The 25,361-nt window shown below is 37.5% G+C and overlaps 1 protein-coding gene across 5 annotated transcripts in view; it reads left to right on the top strand.

Annotated features, from left to right (window-relative positions):
- Nucleotides 1-25,361, top strand: part of TXNDC16 (thioredoxin domain containing 16) — a 120,241-nt gene that overhangs the window by 58,929 nt on the left and 35,951 nt on the right. For all 5 annotated transcript variants that reach the window (XR_015556202.1, XM_004426151.3, XM_087448530.1 and 2 more), the window contains 3 exons: nt 17,718-17,884; nt 18,273-18,330; nt 24,499-24,622. Coding sequence is in view for 4 of the 5 variants with exons in the window: in XM_004426151.3 (XP_004426208.2) it covers nt 17,718-17,884; nt 18,273-18,330; nt 24,499-24,622 (349 nt within the window). In the remaining variant the exon portion in view is untranslated. The remainder of the gene's footprint in view (nt 1-17,717; nt 17,885-18,272; nt 18,331-24,498; nt 24,623-25,361) is intronic.

Consider the following 25,361-nt stretch of genomic DNA (forward strand, 5'->3'; position numbering starts at 1 on the left):
TGGTGATCAGCAGACTTTTCTTTCAGAAGGTTTGAAGGGTTGTCCTGAGCATGTGTAAAACCTTCGGTAGGCCTTCTCACTCAGTGCATCCTTTTTTAATAAAAATGGTGCATATATTTTATAAATAATCCAAACTGTGCAGCAAAGTATAAAGAAAAATTTAAAAGCCACGTAATCCCATCATTCAGAAATTAACTGTTGGATGCACAGTAGTCATCTTTCTACCTATGTAGATCCATAGAGATAGAGGGATGGGTGGATTAATGGACACATCATATTGCATGTGCTACTTTATTGGAAGAAGTGTTATATTTAATCTTATTTGAATTTAATAGAATGAAAAGAAACTGATGTGAAACTAGAGGGATCATGGAACTTTTGATAAATCGTTTCTCCAGCTTTAGAGGGCTCATTAGGCTCATTAATGTCTTACACATTGAAAATGATTATGAAAAATATTAAGAAATTAAAATATTACTTTTAAAAAACTACATGTTTCCATTTTAGATAGTATTGACTTGCTTCTTGCTGCAAAAGGTGAGAAAATTAACTTCATTTATTTCGAACTTGGCTCCCCTTACCCTCCTGATTTTTGTTAATTTTGTATTATTTTTACATTATTAAGGTTTTAATATTTATATTGTATTCTGTAACCATATTCCCACTTTAAAAAAAAGCCCTGCTTCCACATTTAAATCGATTCAGAGCTTACCAGCCCTGACTTTACTGGCTTCATTCGTGATTTCTTTATTTTGAGTCAGTTTTTGTTTGGTTGGGTTTTGGCTTCAAAAAAATTTTTTTAAAGCAGTATATAGGTCCTTTTCCTTTCTTTTCACATGGAGAGGGGGATGTATCTTACTTCCATGGGGAGAATATACTCTGCATTTGTTTGGTCTCCCATTTCAACATACAGCCTGAGAGAGAGATTGGTTCACAGTACAGTTCTTCACCATTTGTCTCCAGCCTCATTTCCTTTTCTTCCAATAGTGACACATTATTAAGAATTCTCAGGATTTTGTCTAATCACCAGTACTGTTTTTGCCATTGGGGGCAGGATTATGATTCATCTCAAGCTTTACTTAAAAATCTTCTGTTTCTTCTTTGGCTACAACATTCTAGCTTGAAGGTGTGCCCCCATCCTAAAGTTTCTGCTTATGAATTTTGTTTGGCTATTTTTTTTTGTGTGTGAGGAAGATCAGCCCTGAGCTAACATCCGATGCCAATCCTCCTCTTTTTTGCTGAGGAAGCCTGGCCCTGGGCTAACACCCATGCCTGTCTTCCTCTCCTTTATATGGGACGCCGCCACAGCATGGCTTGACAAGCGGTGTGTTGGTCCGCGCCCGGGATCTGAACCTGTGAACCCTGGGCCGCCAAAGAAGCAGAGCGCTTGAACTTAACCGCTGTGCCGCAGGCTGGCCCCTGTTTTACTGTGTTTTAAAACTATTTTTTATTTTTTTAGATAGATAATGAGGAGAGAGATTCTCTGATCTTATTTCACTTGACTATATTTATCAGGAATTATGTAATATTAGTTTTGAAATTAAAAAACAAAAACTTTGAAGACTTTATAATAACTTGGGATTTGGTTAAATGTGACTTCACTTGAAAGCATGATATGGCCAAAAATCACAGGCACCATTTATGTGCGTTCTGTGTGAATGGCAGCCCCTGAAACGTACATGTTATAAACAACAGTGTGCATGGTGCTTCCTGTAATTGTGCAGTGCTGGTGAACCTGCTCTAAGCCATTGTTCACCCAAAAGGAATATTTGGCAATCAAAGTCTCTTCTGAAGTGGTATTTGCTTGAACACTTACAAAATGATGCATAAGTATGTTATTGCCTCAGCATCTTATTTGTTTGAACTCTTTTTTTCCTAGACAACTAGGGAACTGGGATGTTGGATTCAGGCAGATGTTCCAGAAGCCTGGGTAGACACTGGGATTGGTAGGAATGGCCAGTAGCATGGAGCCAAGAAGGATCTGAAAGGCGAAATTGAACATCAGTGCTGGGTTGGAGAGCCAAGCTGAGAATCTAAACCTTGATGTCAGCCTAGAAAGGCTTGGCAGTCTAAGAGGCACAGATTATTGGACTTAAACAGATTAGAAAAAAGCAAAAGAATGCAGAGTACAGAAAAGGAGACAGACCCTCAGAAGATTCCTTGAGACTCTTGGTGGGATAGCTAAGGCTTACCCTTTTGGGAGTGGGAAGATGTTAAAGGGTTCTGAGCTAGTTTGATCATTTTTATGTTTTGGTACTTGAAACATTTGGCTATATCGATATTTGAGGTTGTTTTTGTTCTTGCATAATATATTCGATGTTAAAAAACAAAGTGAGGCCAAACACTTTTATAGGAAACACATCTTAGACCAAGATTTGGTGTAACTGGTTTATGCCTTTTGATGATAAAGTGAGCTGGAGGGGAGTAGAGCGGTCCTGAAGGTTAGCACCTAAATTTAATTACTTCTTACAAGTTCTTACCTGCAAAGACTTGGTAGTAGTTTACTTTAAATTAGTGTTTCTTACTTTGTTCTTATTTTTGCCAGCCCCGCTAATGCTCATCTTCCCCTCTCACATCACTCGTAACCATTCTTCCTTTACTGTCTTCCACATCAATCTATATACAAGCCTTTGAGGTTCAGTCATGGTTGGGGTGTGTATGGTTAGTAAGATGCAGCCTAGGCTCATGGGTCCAGGATCTGAAATAATTTTATGTGTTTACATTATCTATAAACATTAATAAAAGTAGAAACTGTGATTCAGACTTTTTGTACACTTTTTGTGTCTGATCATTGTAATCATATGCCTTATTTCACTTGTAAGCAAATGAAAATAGATGCATATTGGATGTTGTGTGTGTGTGTGTTAAGTAGATAGGTACTGGGACACTTAATTATTATAGATATCTAACAACTGTGTCTTATAATCATGATGGGGGGTATGTCATTTTAATCCTGAAAAACTGAGAATAAATCTTCAGCGTAGAATTTTTAGGCGGGTTTCAATCTTAAATGGATTAAGTGAGATTCTGGCAGTCATGGAGTTACCCTGGATGTATTGTTAAGGTTCCCGACATTGAGAACAGATGGACAAATGGTTCAGTTATTATCCTGTTGGCTAATACCAAGGACATTTTGGAATGCTGATTATTTTCTCTGTGAAGGACTCAATGTATTCTGATGGTTAGAAAAAAAGCTTTCATCTGAATACCAAGAAGACTCTTCAAATACAAACATTTGATAAAATGTTTAAAAATAGATAAATTTATACATTATGTAATCTTTTTTTGAAAATTTAAATTTATTATTTTATTGAGGTCACGTTGGTTTATAACATTGTGTCAATTTCAGGTGTACATCACTGTTTTTCTGCTTTTGTATAGACTGCGTCGTGTTCTCCACCAAAAGTCTAGTTTCCATCCATCATCATACCCATTTTGCCCTCCTCCCATGCCACTTCCTCTCTGGTAACCACCAATCTGTTTTCCATTTCTGTGTGTTTGTTTTTTTGTTTATCTTCCACATGAGTGAAATCATATGGTATTTGTCCTTCTCTGAGTTATTTCACTTAGCATAATACCCCCAAGGTCCATCCATGTTGTTGCAAATGGCATGATTTTGTCTTTTTTTATGACTGAGGAGTATTCCATTGTGTATAGATACTATATCCTCTTTATCCATTCATCTGTTGATGGATACTTAGGTTGTTGCCAAGTCTTGGCTATTGTGAATAACGCTGCAGTGAACATGAGGGTGCATATGTCTTTTCGAATTAGTGTTTTCATGTTCTTTGGATAAATACCCAGAAGTGGAATAGCTGCACCATGTGGTATTTCTATTTTTAGTTTTTTTGAGAAATCTCCATACTGTTTTCCACAGTGGCTGTACCAGTTTGCATTTCCACCAGCAGTGTACGAGAGTTCTCTTTTCTCCACATCCTCTCCAACATCTGTTATTTCTTGTCTATTTAGTAATAACCATTCTGATGGGTATAAGGTGATATTCCATTGTAGTTTTAATTTGTTTGCATTTCCCTAATAATTAGTGATGTTGAACATCTTTTCATGTGCCTTTTGGCCATCTGTACATTTTCTTTGGAAGAAACTCTGTTCACATCCTCTGCCCATTTTTTGATCAGTTTGTTCATTTTCTTGTTGGTGAGTTGTATGAGTTTTTTATATATTTTGGAAATTAACCCCTTATTGAATATACAATTTGCAAACATTTTCTCCCAGTTGGTGGGTTGTCTTTTCACTTTGTTGATGGTTTCCTTTGTTGTGTAGAAACTTTTTAGTTTGATGTAGTCGAATTTGTTTATTTTTTCTTTTGTTTCCATTGCCTGAGGAGGTATGGTATTCGAAAAGATACTGCTAAGACCACTGTCAAAGAGTGTACTGCCTATATTTTCTTCTAGGAGTTTTATGGTTTCGGGTCTTACATTCAAGTCTTTAATCCACTTTGAGTTAATTTTTGTGTATCATGTGAGATAATGGTCTATTTTCATTCTTTTGCATGTGGCTGTCCAGTTTCCCCAACCCCATGTATTGAAGAGACTTTCCATTCTTTGTTCTATGTTCTTGGCTCTTTTGTAAAAAATTAGCTGTCCAGAGATATGTAGTTTTATTTTTTGGCTTTCAGTTCTGTTCGATTGATCTGTGTGTCTGTGTTTCTGCCAGTACCATGCTGTTTTGATTACTATAGCTTTGTAGGATATTTTGAACTCAGGGAGTGTAATACCTCCAGCTTTGTTCTTTTTTCAGGATTGCTTTGGCTATTTAGGGTCTTTTGTTGTTCCATATAAATTTTAGGATTCTGTGTTCTATTTCCATGAAAAATCTCATTGGGATTCTGATTGGGATTGCATTGAATCTGTAAATTGCTTTAGGTCATATGGACGCTTTAACTATGTTTATTCTTCCAGTTCATGAGCACAGAATGTCTTCCCATTTCTTTATGTCTTCTTCAAATTCTTTCAATAATATCATATAGTTTTCAGTGTTTAGGTGTTTCAGCTCCTCGGGTAAGTTTACTCCTAGGTATTTTATTCTTTTTTTTGCAGTTGTAAATGGGATTGTATTCTTGATTTATCGTTTTTCTGGTTCATTGTTAGTGTATAGAAATGCAACTGATTTTGGTAAATTGATTTTGTATCCTGCAACTTTATTGTATTTGTTAATTATTTCTAATAGTTTTTTGGTGGATTCTTTAGGGTTTTCTATATATAGAATCATGTCGTCTGCAAATAGTGACAATTTTACTTCTTCCTTTCCAATTTGGATACCTTTTATTTCTTTTTCTTGTCCAATTGCTCTGGCTAAAACTTGCAGTACTATGTCAAATAAGAGTGGTGAGAGTGGGCATCCTTGTTTTATTCCTATTCTTAGAGAAATAGCTCTCAGTTTTTCACCATTGAGTATGATGTTGGCTGCAAGTTTGTCATATATGGCCTTTATTCTGTTGAGGCAGTTTCCTTCTCTACCCATTTTATTGAGAATTTTTATAATCATAAATGGATATTGAATCTTGTCAATTGATTTCTCTGCATCTGTTGAGATGATCATGTGATTTTTATTCTTCATGTTGTTACTGTGGCGTGTCACATTGATTTGTGGATGTTAAACCATCGCTGCGTCCCTAGAATAAATCCCACTTGAACGTAGTGTATGATCCTTTTAATGTGTTGTTGTCTTCAGTTTGCTAATATTTTGTTGAGAATTTTTGCGTCTATGTTCATCAGTGATATTGGTCTGTAATTTTCCTTTTTTGTGTTATCTTTGTCTGGTTTTTGTATCAGGGTAATGTTGGCCTCGTAAAATGAGTTAGGAAGAGTTCCATCCTCTTCAGTTTTTCAGAAGAGTTTGAGAAGGATAGGTTAAATCTTTGAATGTTTGGTAGAATTCACCAGACAAGCCATCTAGTCCTGGACTTTTGTTTTTTGTGAGGTTTTTGATTACTGTTTAAATCTCTTTACCTGTGATTGGTGTATTCACATTCTCCCTTTCTTCTTGATTCAGTTTGGGGAGGCTATATGAGTCTTAAGAATATATCTATTTCTTCTAGGTTATCCAACTTTTTGGTGTACAGCTTTTCATAGTATTCTCTTATAATCCTTTGTATTTCTGTGGTATCAGTTGTCATTTCTCCTCTTTCATTTCTGTTTTTATTTATTTGAGGCTTTTCTCTTTTTTTCTTAGTCTAGGTAAGGGTTTGTCAATTTTGTGTATCTTTTCAAAGAGCCTACTCTTAGTTTCATTGATCCTTTCTATTGTCTTTTTAGTCTCTATTTCATTTATTTCTGTTCTGATTTTTATTATTTCCTTCTTTCTACTGACTTTGGACTTTGTTCTTCTTTTTCTAGTTCTTTTCGGTATAGTGTTAGATTGTTTATTTGAGATTTTTCTTGTTTCTTGAGGTAGGCCTGTATTGCTATATGCTTCGAACTTAGTACCGCTTTTGCTGCATCCCATAAGTTTTGGTATGTTGTGTTTTATTTTCATTTGTCTCCAGGTATTTTTTGATTTCTTCGTTGTTCCAATAGTTTTTCAGTAGCATGTTGTTTAGTCTCCGCATATTTGTGACTTTTCCTGCTTTCTTCTTGTAGTTGATTTCTAGTTTCATAGCATTGTGGTCGGAAAAGATGCTTGATATGATTTCAGTCTTCTTAAATTTATTGAGGCTTGTTTTGTTTCTCAACATGTGGTCTATCTTTGAGAATGTTCCATGTGCCCTTGAGAAGAATGTATATTCTTCTGCTTTTGGATGGAATGTTCTATGTATATCTATTAAGTCCATCTGGTCTCTCGTTTCATTTTAGGCCAGTGTTTCCTTGTTGACTTTCTGTTTGGATGATCTATCCATTGATGTAGGTGTAGTATTAAAGTCCCCTACTATTATTGTGTTGCTGTCAATTTTTCCCTTTAGGTCTGTTATTAGTTGCTTTATATGATTTGGTGCTCCTATGTTAGGTGCGTATATATTAATAAATGTTATGTCTTCTTGGTGGAATGTCTCTTTTATCATCATATAATGTCCATCTTTGGACAATGTTATCTTTTGGCTTGAAGTCTATTTTTCTGATATAAGTATGGCCACACCTGCTTTCTTTTGCTTGTCATTTTCTTGGAGTATCATCTTCCGTCCCTTGTCTCTGAGCCTATGTTTGTCTTTAGAGCTGAGATGTATTTCCTGGAGGCAGCATATTGTTGAGTCTTGTTTTTCTGCTTTTTTTTTTTGTGAGGAAGATCAGCCCTGAGCTAACATCCGTACCAATCCTCCTCTTTTTTTTCTGATGAGGAAGACTGGCCCTTGGGCTAACATCTGTGCCCATCTTCCTCTACTTTATATGGGACGCTGCCACAGCATGGCCTGACAAGCGGTGCATCGGTGCGCGCCCGGGATCCGAACCCGGGCCGCCAGCAGCGGAGCACGCGCACTTAACCGCTACACCACAGGGCCGGCCCTGGGTCTTGTTTTTTAATCCACCCAGCCACTCTGTGTCTTTGATTGGTGAATTCAATCCATTTACATTTAGAGAGATTATTGATACATGAGGGCTTAATACTGCCATTTTATCTTTTGTTTTCTGGTTGCTCTGTATTTCCATTGTTTCTTTTTCCTTGTATTTCTGTCTGCCGTTTCAGTTTGGTGGTTTTCTGTGATGTTTTTCTCCGTTTTCTCTTTATTTAGGATTTGCGACTCTGCTCTGTGGTTGCCCTAAGGTTTGTATAAATGATCTCATAGATGAGATAGTCCTTTCTTTGCTGATAGGATCTTATCTCCCTTAGCCTATGCAGGTTCCATCCTTTTCTCTTATCCTTCTATGTTTTTGTTGCCACAAATTATCCTATTTTGTGTTGTGAGTTTGTGACCAAATTGAAGTGGTTATGGTTATTTTTTATGCTTTCTTTCCTTTCAGCGTTTATGTTATAATTAAGTGCTTACTAACCTATTCTGATCTAGAGTTGCAATTTCCTGATTCTGTCTGTCTATTTATCACTTTGCTCAAAGCTTTGTAAACCATGTGGTTTTGTTTCAGGTAGGAGGGCTCCTTTCAACATTTCTTATAAGGCAGGTCTAGTGGTGATGAACTCCCTCAGCTTTTGTTTGTCTGGGAAAGCTTTCATTTCTCCGTCATATCTGAAGGGTAGTTTTGCTGGATAGAGTATTCTTGGCTGATAGTTTTTGTCTTTCAATATTTTGAATATATCATTCCACTCTCTCCTAGCCTGTAGAGTTTCTGCTGGGAAATCGCTGATAGCTTGTTTGGGGTTCCTTTGTAAGTTATTTTCTTCTCTTTTGCTCCTTAATATTCTTTCTTTGTCATTGACTTTTGACAGTTTTAATATAATATGCTTGGAGAAGATCTTTTTGCGTTGAGATAATTAGGAGTTCTATTAGCTTCATGTACTTGTATATCCAGTTCCTTCCCCCTGTTTGGGAAGTTCTCAGCTATTATTTCTTTAAATAAGCTCTCTGCTCCTTTCTCCCTCTCTTCTCCTTCTGGATACCCATTATCCTTATGGTACTTTTCCTGATTGAGTCAGATATTTCTTGTAGAATTTCTTCATTTTTCAAAATCTTAGTTCTCTATTCTCTTCCACCTGAATTATTTCTAGATTTCTGTCTTTGAGCTCACTAATTCTGTCTTCCATATGGTCTGCTCTGTTTCCAATGCTTTCTACTTCATGTTTCATCTTGTTATTGTGTTCTTCATCTCCAGAATTTCTGTTTGGTTTTTTTAGAGTTTCAATCTCTTTGGTGAAGTACACCTTCTGTTCATTAATTTTGTTGCTGAGTCATTAAACTGTCTTTCTGAGTTTTCTTGTAACTCTTTGAGTTTGTTCATGACAGGTATTTTGACTTCTCTTTCAGTTAAATTGTAATCTTCTGTGACTTCAAGTTTGGTTTCTAGAGAGTCATCATTTTCTTTCTGTGGTACCCTGTTACTGTAGTTCTTCATGATGCTTGATGAGTTGATCCTCTGCCGGTGCATTTGTGGTAATAAACACCTTTCTTATTTGGGTAAGGCTTTGTTCACTTTGATTCTGAGCTGCTTCTGGTTGTATTTGAGAGCCTGCATTTTCACCCTCCCCTGCCTTTGCTAGAGGCATCATCAGTACTCTCCTTGTGCTGTTTGTACCTCTGAGGTTGCTGGTGCCTTGCTGCTTATGAGGTCATTGCAGTCCTGGATGTCACCACTGGGGTCACCAGGCTGTGAGCATGTCTGCTGCTTCCAGGGTTGCCTGGATCTGGTGTTCCCTCACTGACTCTTTGCAGGCTCTCCAGGGGCACGGGTGCTGCTGCTCCTGGGTTCTCCGGGGGTGCTGGCAGCACTGCTGCCTGGGACACTAGGTTCATGGGTGTCTCTGTCACTGCCAGGGGCCCAGAGTCTTGTGTGCAGTCCCTGCTGCTGGTAGGGCCAGTGTGAGGGTGCTGCCACTGGGGGCTGGGTCATGGTTTCTGCTGTGGCTCTTGAAGCCTCTGGGCACAGGTGCCACCTGCCACTGCTGGGGGAGGGGCAGGGGTTAAGCCGTGAAAGCTGTTGCTGCTCCTGCAGCCTCTGGTTGCTGGTGTGTGCTGGTGTGCTTTTTGAAGCCTCAGGTCGGAGCACTCTGCCCCTGCAGGGGATATCCACGTTTGGCTGCTGTCTACACTACTGGAAAGACCAAGCGTCAATGCCAGGGGCGGTGGAGGGGGCTGGTTTCCCAGCACCGCTGTGTCCTGAAGCCTCAGGACACGTGTGCCAGCTGCCACCACTGGAGATGCAGGGACTTAGCCATGAGTGTGTTGTCTGCTCCTGCAGCCTCTGGCCACCAGCGTGGACTGGTGTGCTCCTTGAAACCTCAGGTCAGAGCACCACTGCCTCTGCCAAGAACATCCACGTTTTGGACCACTGCTGCTAGGGGAAGGAGAGGGGGCTGCTCCCCTAGTTCCCCTGCCACCTTCAGATGTATAGTTGCATGGATCTCTCGGGTGTTCTGGTGTGCTGTGCAGGGAGTCCTTTGTTGGTCAGTGGATGTCCCACTGGTTGTAACTTAGAGGGGAGAGACAAAGGGAACAACTCACTCTGCCATGATGCTGACCTCACTCTAAATTTATTTTTGTTTGTGCATCTGAGATAGATCTCTGTCTCAGATCCAAGGCACTTGAATTAAATTAAACTTACTCTTTTATATAGGTAATTAGAAGGGTGCTATTATGGTTTATTCATTTAGCTTCCATTATTTCTTGAGGACTCATATGGCAATGTACAATAATTCATAGTAAGGTGTTGGCTCCTTGCTTTATTGTCTTATAGTCTTTTTTTTTGTGGTAAAAGACACATAACATCAATTTACCCTCTTAACAATTTTTAAGTGTATAGTACAGTGTTGTTAACTATACGTACATTGTTGTACAACAGAACTCTAGAACTTTTTCATCTTGCATGACTGAAACTCTGTACCCATTGAAAAACAACTCGCCATTTCCCCCTTCCTGCAGTCCTGGCACCCACCATTCTACTTTCTGTTTCTATGAATTTGATTACTTTAGAGATGTCTTATCAGTGGAATCATGCAGTGTTTGTCTTTTTTGTAATTAGCTTGTTTCACTTAGCATAATGTCCTCAGGTTTCATCCATGTTGTAGCATTTATCAGGATTTCCTTCTTTTTTAAGACTGAGTAATATTCCATTGTATTTATATACCACATTTTATTTACCCATTCATCCATTGATGGATATTTAGGTTGCTTCCACATCTTGGCTATTGTGAATAATGCTGCAGTGAACATGGTGTGCAAATATCTCTTTGAGATCCATTTTTTCAATTCTTTTGGATGTATGCCCAGAAATGGGTTTGCTGGATCATATGGTAGTTCTAATTTAATTTTTTGAGGAAGCTCCCTACTGTTTTCCATAGCGGTTACACCATTTTACATTCCCACCAACAGCATGTAAGAGTTCCTGCTTCTCCACATCCTTGCCAATACTTATTATTTTCTGGCTTTTGTTGTTGTTGTTGTTGTTCGATACTGGCCATTCTGATGGGTGTGAGGGGATATCTCATTGTGGTTTTGGTTTATATTTCCCTGATAGTTAGTGATGTTGAGCGTCTTTTCATATGCTTGTTGGCTATTTGTATATCTTCTTTAGAGAAATGTCTATTCAAGTCCTTTGCCCATTTTTTAAATTGGTTATTTGTGTTTTTTTTGTTATTGAGTTGCAGGCATTCTTTATATATTCTGGATATTAACCCCTTATTTGATATACGATTTGCAATATTTTCTCTCATTTTGTAGGTTGCCTTTTCACTCTACTGATTATTCCCTTTGCTGTACAGAAGTTTTTAAGTTTGGTGTAGTCCCACTTGTCTATTTTTGCTTTTGTTGCCTATACTTTTGGTGTCATATCCAAGAAATTATTGCTCATTCTAATGTCTTGAAGCTTTCCCCCTATATTTTCTTCCAGCTTCAGGTCTTATGTTTAGGTCTTTAATCCATTTTGAGTTAATTTTTGTGTGTGGTGTAAGATGAGGGTCCATCTTAATTCTTTTGCCTGTGGCTATCTAGTTTTCCCAGCACCATTTGTTGAAGAGACAATCCTTTCCCCATTGTGTAGCCTTGGCACCTTTGTCAAATATCATTTCACCATACACGTGAGGGTTTATTTCTGGGCTCTCTGTTCTGTTCTGTTGGTCTATATGTCTGTCTTTATGCCAGTACTACATTGTTTTGATTACTGTAACTTTGTAATATATTTTGAAATCAGGAATTGTGAGGCCTCCAACCTTGTACTTCTTTCTCAAGATTGTTTAGCTAGGGGCCGGCCCGGTGGCGCAGAGTTTAAGTGCATGTGCTCCGCTTTGGTGGCCCGGGGTTTGCAGGTTCAGATCCTGGGCACGCATCGATGCACCGCTTGTCAAGCCATGCTGTGGCTGCTTCCCATTTAAAGTAGAGGAAGATGGGCACAGATGTTAGCCCAGGGCCAGTCTTCCTCAGCAAAAGGAGGAAGATTGGCATTGGATGTTAGCTCAGGGCCTGTCTTCCTCACACACACACAAAAAAGATTGTTTTGCTGTTTTGGGTCTTTTGAGATTCCATATAAATTTTAGGATGGTTTTTTCTACTTCTGCAAAAAATGCAAGTGCGATTTTCATAGGCATTGCTTTGACTCTGTAGATGTCTTTGGATCGTATGGACGTTTTAGTGATATTAAATCTTCTAATCCATGACCGTGAACATGAATAGTCTGTCTTTCCATTTATTTGTGTCGTCTTTAATTTCTTTCAGCAATGTTTTGTAGTTGTGAATGTACAAATATTTTGCTTCCTTGATTAAGCCTATTCCTAAGTATTTTATTCTTTGTGATGCTATTAGAAATACGACTCTTTTCTTAATTTCCTTTTTGGATTGTTCATTGTTAGTGTATAGAAATACAGCTGTTTTTTGAGTCTTGATTTTGTATCCTACCACTTTTCTGAATTCATTAATTAGTTCTAATGGTTTTTTTGTGTGTGAATGTGTGTGTAATCTTTAGGGTTTTCTACATGCAAGATTATGTCTGTGAATAGAGATAATTTTACTTCTTCTTTTCCAATTTGGATGCTTTTTATTTCTTTTTCTTGCTTAGTTGCTCTAGCTAGGACTACCAGTACTGTGTTGCATATAAGTGGCAGGAGTGCCCATCCTTGCATTGTTCCTGATCTTAGAGGAAAAGCTTTCCGTTTTTTACCACAGAGTATGATGTTAGCTGGGGTCTTTTCATATATGACCTCTATTATGATGAGGTGATTTCCTTCTATTCCTAGTTTATTAAGTGTTTTTATCATGATATGGTGTTGAATTTTGTCAAATGCTATTTCTGCATCAATTGAGGTGATCATGTGACTTTTATCCTTTGTTCTGTTAATGTGGTATATTACATTTATTGATTTTCATATGTTGAACTATCCTTGCATCCCAGGGATAAATCCCACGTGGTCATGGTGTTTAATCCTTTTACTGTGTTGTTGAATTCAGTTTGCTAGTATTTTGTTGAGGATTTCTGCATCAGTATTCATCAAGGGTATTGATCTGTAGTTCTTTTCTTGTAGTATCACTTTGTGTGGCTTTGATAGCGGAGTGATGTTGACTTCATACAGTGAGTTTGGAAGTGTTCCCTCCTCTCTTACTTTTTGAAGGTTTGAGGAGAGGCATTAGTTCTTCCTTAAATGTTTGGTAGAATTCTCCAGTGAAGCGATCTGGGCCTGGGCTTTTCTTTGTTGGAAGAGTTTTGATTCCTGATTCAATCTCCTTACTAGTTAATGTCTGTTCAGATTTTCTATTTCTTCATGATTCAGTCTTGGCAGGTTGTGTGTTTCTAGGAATTTATCCATTTCTTCTAGGTTATCCAGTTTGTTGCTGTATTGTAGTTCATAGCTGTCTCTCTTAATCCTTTTTCTTATATCCTTTTTTGAAAATTAGTTTCTAAGTTAAGTAATTTGATAGTAATACATGAATTTTAGAAAAATATTGAGAATCCCACCCCAATGTATGAATGTTTCTCTCACTTTTATATATTCTCCTATACTAATTTGTATGTACTAAATATATATAATACATATATATAAAATATACAATATTTTTATAGGCATATAAAATTATTAGTTGTAATTTTTATGATACTACTCCATTACTTTTTCTACCTATCAAGGATATTAGGGATTTTGTCTTTCCTCTAATGGAATGGATTATAACTTTGTTATTAAGAAACCACCGTGTTTTAAAAGAATTATACCAGCTTGTACGAAAAGGGACGGAAACAGCACAAAATGAAAAGAGACCTTTACTTTCCCAAATTTCTATGGTCAGGAAAAGGCTGAGAAATCTACTCAGCTGCACACACAGGCTGCCTTTTGTATACAAGAAAGGATGAGTTGGAGGACAGACCAAGAGCCCAGAGTTTGTAACCAGGAGCCTCAGAGAACAACACTTAGGGAGGAGGACTGATTCCTAATCAAGGAACTGGCAACATGGTGCCTGGATGGATTTCAGAATTGCTGTGCACTAGTGACTGTTGTCTGCCTCCTTTTCCTCCCTTTAGAACAGAAGTATGTATAGTGGTTATCCTCTGCCTGTTGTATCATTGTCTCTTGAGTATGTATTGTAGACAAATAATTTGTCTGTTTAGTTTACCAGTCTTCAGATTGAGAGGAATAGTTCTCAAGGAGCTATACCCAAGGGACCACACTAGAGAAGCCTCCTGTATACCTGGACTTGAATATAGATGATGAGATCTTAGACTTTGCACTGATCTTAAAGTCTGATGGGATGAGGTTTTGGGAGTCTTAGGGATGAGTGTATTTTGCATGTGGGAGGGGTGTGAATTATTGTAGCCAGATTCATATCACATCTGTGAGTGTACATCCTTGCAAAGTACACTCAGTTCTCTCTCCAAGACCCCCAAAGCCTCAATGTATCAGACTTTGATTATATTTTCCAAAGATGGCAATAACAGTATCTCCCAATTCATAAGGTCTTCTTATCATTTGAGCTTATCACTGCGCCTATCCAGTGGTGGAATCTGTGTCCCCTCTTCTTGAACCTAGTTCAGTCTTTGTGATTGCCTTGACCAATAGAATTAGGCTGAAGTGATGATATGTGACTTCTGAGGCTGTATGTCACAAAATGCCATGTGCTTCTGCCTTGCTGTCTTTGGTTGTTCATTCTTGAAACCCAGCTACCTTGCTGTGAAACTAAGCTTGAGGAGAAGCCCATGTGAAGAGGAATTGAGGCCTCTAGCCCACAGCCCTGGCTGAGCTCATAGTACATGGTCAGCAGCAGCTTGCTAGCCAGTGAATGAGCCATCTTTGTAGTGGAACCTTCAGCCTCCAGTCGAAATGCCCCACGAATGCCATGTGGAGCAGAGATGAGCTTGCAGATATATGAACAAAATAAATGATTCTTGTTATTTTAAGCATCACGTTTCGGGGTGCTTTGCTACATACACAGTGATAGATGCTCAGAACACACCCTCCAAGTGATCTTATTTGTTTCTGTGGTATTAACTATACTGATTCTCAGATCTGAATTTTCAGGACACGTGTTTCTTTGGAGTTCCTGTCCCATGTATCTAACTACTAATTAGATGTATCTCTTATATGTCTAACTCCTAACTAGGTCTCTCTCTCCTTAAACTCAACATGTCTGACATTAATGTGTTGTCCTTTTCCACCATCTGTTCTTTCTCCATTATCTTCGTTAATTTACTATCCAGTCATTCATGGCAGAAACCTGGGAAATCATTCTCAATTCCTGCATCTCCCTGCATCTAATTTTATGTCTTAAATATCTTTTGAATTCTTCATTCTAACAGCCAATGCTTTAATCCAGGACCTTGCCATCTCTCACATGTACTATTTTAGTTATAGCAACCGATCTGGTTTTTATTCCTCTATTTTCACTCACTTTAAGTTCATACTCCCTATTGCTGGCAGAGTGACATTTTTGAAACACACATATATGATCCTGTTACAATAATTCTTACAATTCCTATATGGCTTCACTTTATTTACAGAATAAAGCCCTATTTCTTAAGAGGATATACATGTTTTTTTTAATGATTTGGCACTTTGCCATATCTCTAGCCTTACTACCTGTTCCTCCTTTTCATGTTGTAATACTGAATTACTTATAGTTCTAAAATACACAAAGAATAAGCCAGGCTTTTCTACCCTTTTAGGCTGTTCGACCCATTTAGGTTTTGGCATAATTCAGTTCCGTGTGATTGTAGGACTGAGGTCCCCATCTTCTTCCTGGCCATTGGCTGGTGTTGCTCTCAGCTCCTACCTGCTGTTCTCGGGTCCTAGTCATGTGGTCCTCTCAAAAAATTGTGGCTTTCTCCTTCAAAGCCAGCAGGACAATCTCACTCCATTGTGTTAGACAGAGTCTTATATAATGTAATCTAATCAAGGGAATGGCTATCCCATGAGTCCCACCCACACCTCAAGGGATTGGGATTATACAAGATTTGTATACCAGGAATCTTGGAACCCATTTTAGAATTCTGCTTACCATAGGTAAATGTAGGATTCTCTCTAAAAACTTTTAGGATTTTTTTTTAATAATAATTAGAAAGTTTGCAAGAATACATCTTTCTGTGTATCTGCTTTTAACCACTATGTTGGTTACTCAGTGGGCTCTTTCAGTCTGGCACTCAGGTCCTTCAGTTGTGGGAAGCTTTTGTATTTATTTCAAATGTGTTGATCTCTTCCCTTGTTTCTCTCTTCTTTCTTTCTGGAACTCCTATTATTTGGATGTTGGACCTCCTTCAATTTTATTACATTTTCTCCCCTGTTTTCCATCTATCTTTTGCTGTACTTTCTGGCAGATTCATTCAACTTTATTTTTCATTTCTTTATGGATGCAGTATCTTCCCATCTCCTTGAGCTTATCAGTGGTGGTTTTCTGAACCTTGCTTCTTCCCGCATAGTCTGTGTTTCCTCTCTGTTATTTGTTTTTTCTGTTTGTTCTTGTCTCTCTCTTTCATGTTAGAGGCTTTCCTCGGATGTTTGTTACTCCTTGATTATCTGTTCATGATTAGAATATGAAACCAAAAAGCTGATTGGAAATTCTGAGAATTTGGAATTCTCGAGTAGATGGGACTTGTTAACTCTGAGCTCCATAGAGTTATTGGACCTGGGCTGCTTTTTGGTGAACTCTGATGTCAGTACCTTTAGGCTTTTCCTTAGGGTTATTCGAGGTCCCTAGAAAAAGGATCTTCCAATCTTCTACTGGAGGACAGAGTCTGGCTGCTAGCATTCTGGAAATTGAGTGTGAAGGGGCCTGGGGAGTGTCCTAGCATTTGGTTATTTAATTCACCTGCTTTTGGTGTGGTATTCACAGTCTCACCTGTTCCTGAAGTTCCCCCAGATTTCTTCTGGTGTGAGGGAGGGACAGTTGCCTAAGCTCATGGTGTTAGGGAGGAGAATCTAGGGATCTAATTGCTTCTCCAAAGCTTTTACCTAGTCCTCCTTGTTTTAGAGGCTTCCTGGCATTCCCTCTCCAATATTTCTCTCCCAGTTCCGGAGAGATACCAGGCACTGACAGTTCCTGAGCAATTTTAGGATTCTGCAGTTAAGATTGAATTGTTTCTTAGCTTTCCCTCTCATGGCTTAGGGTTTTGCTTTGTAGATTCTCCTAAGTCAGTTATTGTTCTGTTCTCCAGCTTCCAAAATTTTCCTGCCATGTGTTTTTCTTTACATATATGTGTTTATCTCTTAAAAATCCTACTGCTATAGTTTTCCTGGGATTTCTGGAGGGAGTGAAATTAGGTGTGTGTATGCAAGCTGCTCTCTTAACTCAGATGTTCCTCATTGTTCTGTAATGTGTCATTTATTATATGTCAAGTTCTTACATGAAAGAATTTATTCCTTTGTTATTCTGTTTCATTTGAAATATCTCTCTATTTATCAGTACCACACTGTTTTATTTATTGTTTTGTTTGTTTCTTTATAATATGTGTATTCCTTATGGTTGTAATTTTATATTTAACTCCTTAAAAAATTTGTTAATTTGATAATGCTTAAATTATATAGATACATTGGGAGCATTAAATTTAGGAAATTGTGAGACCACTTCTGTTAATGTTGGATTTATTTCACAGCCTTGTTTCTTACTCATGACTTTATTAATAAGAATTAGCAGAGTTTAAATCCAAATGTTGGAATAGTGAAGACATTTTATTCTTTTTTAAATGAAGACTGAAGTTGCTGAAGATCCTCAACAAGTTTCAACTGTTCATCTCCAGCTGGGATTACCATTGGTTTTTATTGTTAGTCAACAAGCTACATATGAAGCTGATAGAGGAACTGCAGAATGGGTTGCTTGGCGTCTTCTGGGAAAAGCAGGCGTTCTACTCTTGTTAAGGTATCTTAAACATGAAATATTCACTATATTTAGCAAAACACTAATATTTTCCTCATTTTTAAATGTGGTAATCTATTCACTTGTAAATAAACTCAAATGTCTAATGGATTCTAATATAGTTAGAAAGTTGCTGAGCTAAAGTCTATACATTATCAGCTTGATTAAAATTTAGACCTTTAAACTGTTAAATGAAGATGTAGATTAAGACAGAGACTAGAAAATCTGGTCTATGTTTATGTGGAAAATTTCTCAGACTCACTAAATTGTAATCTTTTTTCATAAGCCTTTTTTAGTATAAGAACTTATAGTACTATTTTAGATTGACATCCTGGAAGACAATCATTCTTCAGATTAGCAATATAAAACATTTATTTCTATTTTGAAAAAGGGACTCTTTGGAAGTGGATATTCCTCAGCATGCTAATGTGGTCTTCAAAAGAGAAGAGGTTAGTCATTTTATGTATTGGTCTACAATGTCTGCTTATTTAAAGAAAGTTAATACATGTGATCCCAAAGTAATGTATGTTTATTGTAGAAAAATTCTATAAATTGCCACTGTTCAAAGATGATTGCTGTTAACATTTTGGTGTGCTTTTCTCATTTGTTAGTCTATCTCTTTTCCCATGTTCATGTATATATACATATATACGTATTTTTAAGAAAATTAAGATCCTAATTTAAAAATTAGGATTTTTAATTAAAATTAGGATGCTATATATCCTACTTTTCACCTAAAATTACATTTAATTACTTGCTATTGTGGCTATGATGCCTGCTTTGTACACTGTTTTGAACATCACTGATTCTTTCCTTTGGCTAAATTTCTGGAAGTGAAATTTGTCAAAGGAAATGGAAATTTTTAAGACTTTTAAAATACATTGTCAAATTTCCCCCTAGGAAGGTTATACTTTTACTACAGGGTTTGAATCCCTTATTTCTCATACATCTTTGCCAATACTGAGCATTAATCTTAAAAAAAATCTTTTCTATAGACAAAAACAGTTACTGTTTTAATTTGCATGTCTTTGATTACTAAGGAGGTTGAACTTTTGAAGGTTTATTGGCCATTTATATTTCCTTTGTAAATTTTTGTTAATGTCCCTTTTTTCCTTAAATTTTTCTTAATTATGAGAACTCTTTATTTCCAAACATTTTCTAAATACTATATTCATATGCTAAAAAATTGGTTGATATGTTATAAACTGCCAGACAATTTAAACTGAAATTCTCTTGCCTAAGCCTATGGCAGGAATACTGGGTTAAGAATCAGAAGACTTGGGGGCAGGCCCGGTGGCGCAAGCGGTTAAGTGCGTGCTCTGCTGTGGCAGCCCGGGGTTTGCTGGTTCGGATCCCGGGCGCGCACCGACACACTGCTTGGCAAGCCATGCTGTGGTGGCATCCCATATAAAGTGGAGGAAGATGGGCACAGATGTTAGCTCAGGGCCTGTCTTCCTCAGCAAAAAAAGAGGAGGATTGGCAGATTTTAGCACAGGGCTGATCTTCCTCACAAAAAATAAAAAAAGGAAAAAACAAAAACAATCAGAAGACTTGGATTCTGTTCCTTCTAGTTCTGGAACCAGATAAATGAATTAACTTCTTCAGGTTCAGTTTTCTCATTTATGAAATAGTCGTAAAACCTGCCCTTCTAACTTACAAAAAATTTTATAAGACAAAATAGGAAAATACTTTGAAAACGGTAGTCTTTTTTTTCAAATATGTGTAGTATGGGGTTAGTGTGCTCTGCTTTTTGGCCTGTAGTGGAAAGAATACTTTCTGAAGCCATTTTTTGCTAGTAGATAAAGATCCTTAAATAAGAAATTGCAATATCTGTTATTGGGAAATAGATTTTATAGAAGAATTAAAGTTTATGCTGGTTTCCCACTTTTGATGTGTTAAATTGTTAAAATATAATACAAAATAATTTTGTGGAGTGTAAGGTAAGATAAGTTATATATTAGATAGTGTCCTGGCCAAGATGATTTCTGTCAAGGGTAGAATAGGCTTTTTTTTTTTTTTTATAATTTTATTTATTTATTTATTTTTTCCCCCAAAGCCCCAGTAGATAGTTGTATGTTATAGCTGCACATCCTTCTAGTTGCTGTATGTGGGACGCGGCCTCAGCATGGCTGGAGAAGTGGTACTTCGGTGCACGCCTGGGGTTCCGACCATGGGCCGCCAGCAGCGGAGCGCGCGCACTTAACCACTAAGCCACGGGGCCGGCCCCAAGTTGCTCTACCTTTTTTTTTTTTTTTTTTTGTGAGGATGATCAGCCCTGCGCTAACATCCGCCAACCCTCCTCTTTTTTTGCTGAGGAAGACTGGCCCTAGGCTAAGATCCGTGCCCATCTTCCTCCACTTTATATGGAATGCCGCCACAGCATGGCCTGCCAAGCGGTGCGTTGGTGCGCGCCCGGGATCTGAACCGGCGAACCCGGGGCCACCGCAGCGCGCACTTAGCCGCTTGTGCCACTGGGCCAGCCCTAGAATAGGCTTTTCTGTGACTCTCTTTGTTGAATTCAATGCAAATCTTTTTTTACTTTCTCATCACGGGAGTAATGTTGATCCTAGGATTGTATAATCATCCTTTCCCTCTCCTTTTCCTGTACTCCTCCAGGCAAAGGGTTCGAGGGTCCCTTAAAGTACTAGTGCTTGTTGTACAGATAGTATTGGATACTCATATTACTACATTACAAGCCTTATGGTGTATAATGAGAGTTATAAAACATTTCTGTTAATATTGCATTAGTTCTTCAGATATTTTTTTCCCCTATGGCAGTGATTAGCAATATAGTGTTAAGAGTTTATGCTATAGAATCATACTGCCTAATTCAAATTCTACTTTGTAACCCTGGGCAAATTACTTGACTTCCATACATCTCCATTTTTTTTCATCATAAAGTGGGGATAATAATAATATCTACTTTAAAGACTTATTGGTCAGTATATTGAAGGAAATAAAGTGCTGACATAGAACAGGGCCCACCACACTGTGTAAATGTTCAATAAATATTAATAATGCTCATTTGTTCTTTCAATAAGTATTTATTATGTACCTGCTTTGTTCTAGGCACCGTCTTAGGCTCTGAGGATACAGCAGTGAACAAAACCAAGTTAGCCCTCATGGAGCTAATATACTAGTGGCAGGAGATAAATACAAAATAGGTATAGCTAGAATGTTGGATGGTGTCAGGACAATGGAAAGAAAAATCAAGTTAAGGTGAGAGAGTAGTCATGGAAGACCTCACTGATAAGTGACAATAAAGCAAAGGAATGAGCCTGTGGAGAGTGGGGAAAGAGTGTTCTAGGCAGAGAACACAAGTGGTGCAGAAGCCCTGAGGAGAGGAGGGGGCTTTGGCATATTAGGATAGTATTATGAGGAATAGTGTTAATGTCTAAGATCTTTCTTAGTATATAAGTTTTTAAAAGCTCTTTTTATTTCATAAATGTTTTATTATTAAAAAAAATCAAACATACTGAAAAGTAGAAAGAAAAATAGGATGAACAGCTGTATACCTCCTACCTTTGTTGTTAGTGCCATCGAGTCGATTCTGGATTCCTAGCAACCTTGTGGACAGCAGAGCGGAACCCTGCCTGGTCTTTTTGCACCATCCTCTTACCTCCCGGCACTATATCAGACAATGCTCTGCTGTTCTTCATAGGGTTAATTTTTCAGAATTGGATGGCCTGGTCCTTCTTCCTGGCCTCTCTGAGTCTGGAAGCTCTGCTGAAACCTGTCCACCATGGGTGACCCTGCTGGTATTTGAAATACTGGTGGAATAGCTTTCAGTATCACAGCAACATGCAGCCACCATAGTATGATGACCACCAGATGGGTAGTGTGGTTCTATGACCAGGAAATGAACCCTGGCCACTGCAGTGCCAAATCTTAACCACTAGACCACCAGGGCTGGCTGTACCTACTACCTAGATTCAACAATTAACCTTGTCATATTTGCTTCATTTATAATTTTTTTCTGAAACATTTCAAAGAATGTTGCAGCTATGACATTTTACCCATAAATTTTTAGCATAAATGTCTAACTACTGTTATTTCCTAAATATAATTATAATCTCATCACATTTAACAAAATTAACAATAATTTCTTAATATCATAGCCAGTCCATATTCAAATTTTCTCATCCTAAAATTATTATCTGTAGATGGTTTTTGGGAACCAAAATCCTATCAAGGATTATGAATTGCATTTGGTATGTTTCTTAATCTCTTAATATCTTAGCTCTCCCTTCCACCTATTCCCCATGACAATGATTTTTTGGGTTAATTGGGACAGTTTTTCTGTATTCTGGATTTGTCTGTTTCCTTTTGCTGTTGTCTGCCTTATTCCTCTGTTTCCTTATATTTTCTAAAAACTGCAAGTTAGGGCCGGCCCCGTGGCTTAGCGGTTAAGTGCATGCGCTCTGATGCAGGCTGCCCGGGTTCGGATCCCGGACGCGCACAGACGTACTGCTTCTCCGGCCATGCTGAGGCCGCGTCCCACATACAGCAACTAGAAGAATGTGCAACTATGACTTACAACTATCGCTTGGGGCTTTAGGGGAAAAATAAATTAAAAAAAAAAAAAAAAAAAAGATATAAAAAAAAAAAAAAGATATAAAAAAAAACTGCAAGTTAGATTTAGATTGCTTAGTTTCATTAAACATTTTGGGTGAGAATAATTCATAGTGCTGGCTTCTTTATGTTCCATCTTGTCCTAAAGTGCATGATGTCTGGTTTTCTCACTTAATGATGCCACGTTTGATCACTGAGTTAAGGTAGAGACAGCTAATTCTCTCCATCATAAGACACATTTTCCCCTTTCCAATGAGCAAATAAACTGTAGGTAGATATTCAAATAAAATCACAAGAGATACCAATACTCACCCATCAGAATGGATAAAGTTTTCAAGAGTAACAATACCAAGTGTTAACAAAGATGTGGAGTTACAAGCACTTTCATAAATGCTGGTAGAAGTGAAAATTGGTACAATGTAAATTGGAAAAGTATTTGGCAGTGTATAAGCCAGCAATTCCATTCCTAAGTGTTGCCCAACAGAAATGCGTATACATGTGCACCACAAGACAACTACAATAGTCCCGGACTGGAAATAACATATTTCCATGAGCAGAAGAATAGATAAATAAATAAATACTAGTATATTCATATAATGAATACTCTATGGCATTGAAAAAGAATAAACTTCTTTTATATGTAGCAACATGGATCAACCTCACAAATAATGTTGAGCAAAAGAAGCAGTCACAAAAAGAGTACAAACTGTAGAGTTCCATTATATAATTTCAGGAACTGGCAAAATTGATAGGTGGTGATGAAAGTCAGAGTAGTGAGTACCTTGGGGGAAGGTAATGACAGGGAGAGGCAAGAAGATGGCCTCTGGGCGTGTTGGTCAGTCTGTGTGGTGGTTATGTAAGTAGATCCACTTTGTAAACACTTATCAACCTGTACGCTTATAATTTGTGTTCTTTTCTGTGTGAGTGTTATACTTCAATGGAAAGATTTACCACAACAATTTCTATGTATATTTGGAACAAATTCAGTTTGATTGATTTTGATTCCATTTCCTTTTAGCTCCATTATGTTTCTTCAGGAGTAAAAAATTGCTTGCTTTGAATATACTATTAAAAAGATAAAGCTGTAGCGGTTAAGTGCGCGCGCTCCGCTACTGGCGGCCCGGGGTTTGGATCCCGGGTGCGCACCGACGCACCGCTTGTCCAGCCATGCTGAGGCCGCGTCCCACATACAGCAACTAGAAGGGTGTCCAACTATGACATACAACTATCTACTGGGGCTTTGGGGAGAAAAAGGAGGAGGATTACCAATAGATGTCAGCTCAGGGCCGGTCTTCCTCAGCAGAAAGAGGAGGATTGTCATGGATGTTAGCTCAGGGCTGATCTTCCTCACCAAAAAAATAAAATAAAAATAAAGGCTGAAGCTATGCGATATCAAAGAACAGACACACTTGGAGCTCTTTTATAGCTTTGTTCTAATGTATACTTTTAGTCAGGGATAATTTACTAAAATAATCTAGTGGCCTAAAATTTCATGTTTTCAAATGATAGTTGGGTATTAGTGAAAGATATTTTAATGGAATAATTTCAATGGACTAGAGTTTGGTGTTCTTAAAATATCTGGGGGCAGATAGTATTTTTATGTTTGTAGCTAAACAGGCAATTGAACTTTTTAGTGGAATTATTTTAGATGAAGTATTATTTTGAATATTTTTGTGGAATATCAAAATAATTTTGATTGGCCCTGTTTGCAATAATTGTGTATATTTCCATTTTATACTGAGGTAACACTTGCTATTCTATGTGAAATGTTTCAGACGTCAGTATAATGTAATTGTGACAAGAAGCAAGTGAGACTTGCAGTTCCTCCTTTTTGCCATCTTTGTCAGCAGTGCACACTATCTTTATAGAAGGTGTGATTTGGGTACTTTTCATAGTGATTGTAAAGTTAATTTCCTTTTTTGTTTAATTTCAAAATTGAAGTTCAAAGATTTACTTTCATTTTAGTGTCAAACAAGTAAAACAGTTTTATATTAAAATGCTTTGTAATATTTTAGTCATATTTTTTAAAATGAACGTATTTCTAGGGAGTGCCAGTGGAATTTTTGGTGTTACATGATATTGATTTAATAATATCCCGTGTGGAAAATAATATGCACATTGAGGAAGTACGAGAAGATGAAGACAATGACGTGGAAGGTCCAGATATAGGTAATGTGTTTTGTGATGCTCACACTACCCCCATTCCTGCCCCGCATCCATAAGATCAGTGAGATTTCAGTGAATTAACTTTCTCATAGAATGTAGTCACATTCAAGACTATGAAGACATCTGAAGAAATTTATTTTGAATCACATTTTATCAAGTTGTTTAGGTGAAAAGATGTTAAGGATGCTATATTTTGTTTAGTGTGATACCTTTCACTTTAAATGTCAGGCTTCTAGCTTTCCACATCTGTGCCTTTATCCTCCAGATGCAGCCTTACTGGTCTACTCCATGTTTAAAAATGACCCAGGAGACATGACATATTTTATTTTTATTATTCCTATTAGGAAATGAAATACTAATAAATGTAGTTATATTTGTAGTTGTAAATCAATCTGATTGCTAACAACCTAGGTGGTAAATTTCAATAACATTTTAATACTTCTTTTTAACATTATTTCAGTTTTTCTTCTTAACTGCTTACATTTTTGAAGTACTCTATAGATTTCAAGGCTTTTCCCACGCACGTTATTTACTTTGATTGTTATCTTCTGGGTTGGCTGATGTTGCCTTCATTTTGTAAGTGAAGAATCTATGTTTTAGAGAGTTAAGTGATCTGCCCAAGGTCACACAACTGGCATGTGGTGGAGCCTGGACTAGAACTTGAGCATTCACACTTGAAATCTTGTTTATGACCCTTATCATTGCTGGTGCTTCTTGCATAACATTGGTCCTATTCTATAAT

This window comes from Ceratotherium simum, chromosome 24 (genome assembly GCF_057802395.1).
Source record: "Ceratotherium simum simum isolate JZ-2026a chromosome 24, ASM5780239v1, whole genome shotgun sequence".
Classification (NCBI taxonomy): Eukaryota; Metazoa; Chordata; class Mammalia; order Perissodactyla; family Rhinocerotidae; genus Ceratotherium; species Ceratotherium simum.